The 6,239-nt window shown below is 42.0% G+C and overlaps 1 protein-coding gene across 1 annotated transcript in view; it reads left to right on the forward strand.

Moving 5' to 3' along the window:
- Nucleotides 1-3: 3 nt before the first annotated feature.
- The window catches only part of KLHL42 (kelch-like family member 42), a gene marked incomplete at its 5' end in the record, with an annotated part of 17,735 nt that continues 11,499 nt past the window's right edge, over nucleotides 4-6,239 (forward strand). The window contains one exon of the mRNA XM_014544241.1: nucleotides 4-614. Within this exon, the coding sequence (XP_014399727.1) occupies nucleotides 4-614 (611 nt within the window). The remainder of the gene's footprint in view (nucleotides 615-6,239) is intronic.

Here is a 6,239-nt window from a genome sequence, read left to right on the forward strand (position 1 = left end):
GGGGCGGCGGCGGCCGAGGAGGAGGACCTGGACGAGGCGAGCCTGCTGTCCGAGCTGGTGGAGGCGGCCTCCTTCCTGCAGGTCACGTCCCTGCTGCAGCTGCTGCTGTCCCAGGTGCGGCTCACCAACTGCCTGGAGCTGTACCGCCTGGCGCAGGTGTACGGGCTGCCCGACCTGCAGGAGGCCTGCCTGCGCTTCATGGTCGTCCACTTCCACGAGGTGCTGTGCCAGCCCCAGTTCCACCTCCTGGCCTCTCCTGCGCCAGCCCCCGGCGATGGCAGCCTGAAGCAGAGGCTGAGGGAGGCCCGGATGACCGGGACTCCGGTCCTCGTGGCCCTGGGGGATTTCTTGGGGGGACCCTTGGCCCCTCACCCCTACCAGGGGGAGCCTCCGTCCATGCTCAGGTATGAGGAGATGACGGAACGTTGGTTCCCGCTGGCCAACAACCTTCCTCCCGACCTGGTGAACGTCCGGGGTTACGGGTCTGCCATCCTGGACAACTACCTCTTCATCGTGGGCGGGTACAGGATCACCAGCCAGGAGATCTCCGCTGCGCATTCCTACAACCCCAGCACCAACGAGTGGCTCCAGGTGGCCTCCATGAACCAGAAGAGGTAAGCACCCAGCAGAGCTCTGCTGCCTCCTCCTTCATTCCCCTCCTGTTTGCCGGGCAGTCACCGGAGGCTGTACCGAGGTGGGAATGGCACCTCCAGGACTGTTGTTGGCCTTGATGCTGGCCAACCTCCCAATGCACTAAGGACTTTAAAGGAAGAAAAGGCCCCAAGGAAGTCTGCAAGCTGAGTGGTTTCCTTGCAGGTATTGTGCCTGTAGGCCAGCTGCATTCTTGACCTTTATCCCAGTGGGAGAAAACATGTGGTTTCCTAAGATGCTTAAAACTGTTCTTTAAATTTTGCTTTTATTTTTACCTTTTTTATTTTATTTTTTTAGGCTCCGATCCTGATAATGATGACACATTGGGCAGTAACCTGTAACACTGACTTTGGGGGATTGTTTGTTGATGTTGTTAATGACTTTCGAGCCTCCCACACTGGAGCGCCACAGGAGATGATATTTGGGATTGTGTTAATATTATCTGTATAGGACTATCTTTCTTATTTTTTTATCCTCTCTTTTGCATCTCACTTCCTCCCCAGATTGTCATCATTATTGACCCAAAGCTTGAGTCTGGAAGTGGTCACCTACCGTATTAGAATATTTCCACCCACCTCAACCTTCACCCTTCCCATCCTGCAAAACCCTCCCAATATGAACTTGGGTGACTTAAACAAAGGAAGAGAAAAGGGGGGGTAGAGAAAGGAGTCAGGAAAGGAATAGGAAAACAGGAGCAAAGCAGATACAGGAAGAGGTGGTAGGTAATAGAGATGGTAGAGCCCAAGATGAGCCAGAGCCATTCAGAAGTGGGAGAAGAATCAATGTAACCCAAGAAAGGACAAGAATGCAAGAATACCCTTTCTTCTGGTCCACCTGTATCCATCTCCAGCGCCCCATGCTTCCTGCCCTGAAGTATGGAGCAAGGAGTCAGGGGACTCACCACTTGTCAAAGAAAGTCTTAACAGGAATGGGGAAGCCATTACACATGTTTACTTCACTTGAGGGGCACCCCAGGCCAGGGGGAACACTGGCTTTATTTCTAACTATAGTGTAAGTGTTCCTTTTTCTAATGATTAAAAATAATATGTAGTTATTCTAGAAAATTGGAAAAAGGAAAAGAATAAAGAAGCAGAAAGGCTATCACTGCCACTCCCTCCTTCCTAGAGGCGGTAGCCATCTACAGGTTAGCATATTTTCTTCCAGCTCCTTTTTAGCTAAGATGACATCATATTTAAAATTTGATGTCAGGAATATTATTACTATTATTTTTTAAAATACATTTTTATTGGTTTCAGAGAGGAAGGGAGAGGAAGAGAGAGAGAGAGTGATGAGGGCGAATCATTGAATGGCTATCTTCTGCACTCCCCTCACTGGGTATAGAGCCAACAACCTGGGCATGTGCTCTGACCAGGAATCGAACTGCCACCTCCTGGTTCATAGGTCAGCGCTGAACCATTGAGCCACTCCAGTTGGACAAGAATATTATTTTTAAACAAATTCTAGGAGCTTTACTTAAAGCAACAAAGAAACATTCAGTGGTTATGAGTGATGCTCAGATTAGGGGTGTAAAGCCCAGCAGGTTATCTGTCACCTCTACACACGTGTCTTCTGCTGTATCAACTGGTGCTCAGCACGCCTCCCATAGCTCCACAACTCTCTCACTAAACCTCATAATTCTTTTCTTTCTTGACAAATCTTTGGTAGTCTTCTGTACCTCTCCCCCCACGCCCACCTCAAGGACTATCCTTTCTGTCCTCTTTGAAAAAAAATGAAAGTATTTGAGTAGTGCCTGAACTCATGCTTAGAAAATTGCAAATGACATGAAAAATTATTATAGAGTAAAAAATGTCTATCTATAGACATACTTATATATTTAAATACGTATTAATACTTATAAATTATAAATGTGTATTCATATAAATATGTTGATAGTGGTTAATAGGGGAAAATGATGTACATGGGGGTGTATATATAACATACATGTATATTTTTACTCAAATTGATTAAGTTATGCTGATTATTATAGCACTTGATATTTCCACTTGGCATTACTGTAGCTGACAGTTTTTTCTATATCAACAAACAGATACACCCCAGCCTTGTTAATGGCTATGTAGTATTCCAGCCCGTGGATGTACCATAATGTAATTAACCTCTCCCTTATTCATGAACATTTAGATGACTGCCACTTGCCATTATAAACAATGCTATGTTGAACATCTAGGCATATGTGAGTTAGTTCTATATGGCAAATTCCTGGAAACCCTGGATAGGTGACTAGTGTGAATGTCTCTGATTGAGAGATTATTCTTTTCATATGATTATCAGCCATTTGTATACTTTCGTAAGTGGCCTTTGCTAATTTTTTAAAAAATTGGCTTGTTTATCTTTTTCATATTTATTTTGTTATATTTATATATGTAGATATTAGTCTCTTGTCTTTTATCATAAGGTTCACAAATGCCTGAAGTGACCATGGATGTAAAGTCAATGAGTAGAGGTGGGAGTTAATATGAACCAGAGAGCTACTGCCCTACCACAAGAGGGCTCCACCTCTCAGCCACGGCTGGCTACGGTATTGCCAAATGGAAGTGAGAAATGGTGTGCCAGACATGTAGATACCCTGATTTTTAAAGATGTTGGCAGCTTACTCCATTTAAAAAACAAATAAATCAACAAAAACAAGAAAAACTTTGCAGACCCAAAAAGTGCAGGCTCTAGTTTTGGACTTAACGTTTATAGCATATTCTTTTTTTAAAAAAATACAGTTTTATTAATTTCAGAGAGGAAAGGAGAAGGAGAAAGAGATAGAAACATCAATGATGAGAGAGAATCATTGATTGGCTGCCTCCTGCACAACCCCTACTGGGGATCAAGCCCACAACTCGGGCATGTGCCCTTGACTGGAATCGAACCTGGGACCCTTCAGTCCACAGGATGACACTCTATCCACTGAGCTAAACCAGCCAGGGCTATAGTATATTCTTATATGAAGATATTTAAAATGTTTTGCAGTCAAATTTGTTATGAATTCTTTGAACTTTCTATCTTACATAGGAAAGGATTCTACAAACTAAAAATACCTAAAATATTCATGATCTACCTCATGCTCATGATCTATTTTTTAATTTTGCCTTTTTACACTTAGATCTGAATCTGTTTGGGATTTATTTTTATTTAAGGTATAGTGTGGAGTTATAACAAGTTTTTGAAATGTCCCAGAGGCCTTAATCCTTCTCACTATGATTTGCAAAACCAGTTATTATATGCTCATTTTCTTGTTTTTAAATTGCCAGATTGGCTATTCCTGCATCAATAACACATTTTTTAAATTATGGTAGTTTGGTAATCTATGGGGTGGGCAAAAGTAGGTTTACATTTGTGAGTGACATTCTTTTGCGTTAAGAAAGCTATTGTAATAATCATAACCAGCATATCTTTTTCCATACAATTAGCTGTAAATCTGTTTTTGTCCACCTACCCCTTATCTTATTTTTTGTCTAGTTAAACAAAGCCCCCTTTGTTCTGTTTTGTTTTAATTCTCTTGGCTATTTTTTGCATATCTTCTTCAGATAAGCTTTAGAGTCAGCTTGTCAAGTCCTGTTGGGATTTTGATTAGGATTATGTAGCATTAGATTAATTTGGAGGAGGATTCACAGCTTTATAATATTTTTACAGCTTGAAAAATGGTTTCTTTATCCAGGAATTATTTAGGTCTTTTGGTTCTTCATGAAAAGTTTCTTTTATTATCTTTGTAGCAGCTGTATTTTTCCTACAATGATACTTTTTAAGTTATATTTTCTAGTTGGTTATTGATGCCACGTTGGAGTGTGTACCCTTCTTTTACCTCCCTCAGCTTTGACTCAGATCTGACATACTATCAACCAGGAGTCCCTTCCTGAATCCTCAATTGGGTTCAAACTCTGTGTTCTTCTAGCACAATCCCACTTTGAATTGAATTTTTTTGTTTATGTTTGTCTCTCTCCCTTCCAATTGAGTCCAATTACTTATTCAACGCTTATGTATTCCTACTGTTAAGATGGTGTCCAAAAAATAATAAATGTGTGCAATGCACGGTTTGTTGAATTGTGGCATAGATTTTTATGTTACTGTAATAAAAGCCAGTGTATAATTTTATAGTCATTTAAAATGTAACATTTTAGTGAACAGTTTAATCTTATAACAGTCACTATAGTTATTTAGAATAGCTGAAAAAATATGTAACACTTAATTGAGCACTTAGTCTGTGCTAGTTACTGTTCCTACTACTTTACATGTATAATCTCACTTATTCTTCACAAGGGCTATATTAGGCAGGTTCCCACTGTACAGAAGCAGAAACTGAGGCACCAGAAGTTAAGTAGATTGCTCAAAGTGTCTACTAGGAATAGTAACAAAAATGGAAGTACCATTTGAATATGTACTATTGGAAGTACTATTGTATATGTATAACTATTTAGATAGCTTACAAGTTACGGCTTATAGATTGGCAGTGATCATCTTCATTCAGATTTAAAAATTTTCCTTTTAAAAAGTATTTTCTTCCAAGAAATGGAGCATAGATATTTTATGGTACTGTGCTGCTTCTCAGAATTTTATCATGTGTGCTTCAGCTTCACCACAGCCTTTATATCCAGTATTTTTCTTGTCACCATTGGATAAACAACAAGGAGGACATAGTTCCTGGCTGCAGGAATTTATAATTGATGAGACAAGTATAAATGAAACCCACTTGTTTCTGGCTAATGCATCCAACACAAGTTTCAGAAACACTGCAGGGAACTTAGAACCCTGAGTAAGAATGGCAGGTTTTACCCAGAATTTCCATTCACTCTGATTCACTGCTTGTGGGACGGATCTGTACCGTTTTACTTTGACCAAGGGTCAGATGCAGAGCAGCCGGCTTTCCCCAGGCCCTGAACAGTGCCACAATCCCAGATTCTTAATTAAAGACAGCCAAGAACCCTAGGCTTAGGGGATTTTATAAAGCCCTTTGCACCCTAGAGAACATCGTGCTGTGTGGCCAGCAGCAGATACAAAAATAAACGGTTAGGGCTATGCTCACACGCTTGAAAATGGCAGTGAGTCCCCATCACTCTTTGAGAGGATGCTTTGAAGTCCAGGCGTGCAACCCTGCCCCGTGGTCCGAATGTGGATTTGATCTTGGGTGTTGTTGGGACATAGCTCTTCTCATGTAAAAGCTTGTGTGCTCACAAAACTGCTTGCTTTCCCTCCTCACTTGAATTAGCGATAACTTGCAGAAGCCGGCCATTGTGGCCACGGTCAGTTCATTAATTTCTCTATTTCTGAAGTTGCCTCTAGTCCCTTCCGTTGCCCTGCACTTTTGCTGTGAAGTTGGAGTTGGGTGTGTCCTCCTGTTCTGCGTGTGACCACAGCAAGGCTGGGAGAGAGACTGAACAGTCTCCTGGCAGAGGTGGCATCAGCGTTGTCGGCCTTAGCTATCCCCTGCCCTCTGTGCTAAAGTTTAGTATTTTAGAGCATTTCTAGAGTCCTGGAGCCATCAAGAGATTTGTACTCTGGTTAATGTTCAGTGGAGCCTGAGAGTAGTGGGAAAGCAAGCAAGCTAGTGTCTATTCACCCTCTCCTTCCCCCCCCCCCCCCCCCCC

The sequence above is a fragment of the Myotis brandtii genome, unplaced genomic scaffold (assembly GCF_000412655.1).
Source record: "Myotis brandtii unplaced genomic scaffold, ASM41265v1 scaffold358, whole genome shotgun sequence".
NCBI lineage: Eukaryota > Metazoa > Chordata > Mammalia > Chiroptera > Vespertilionidae > Myotis > Myotis brandtii.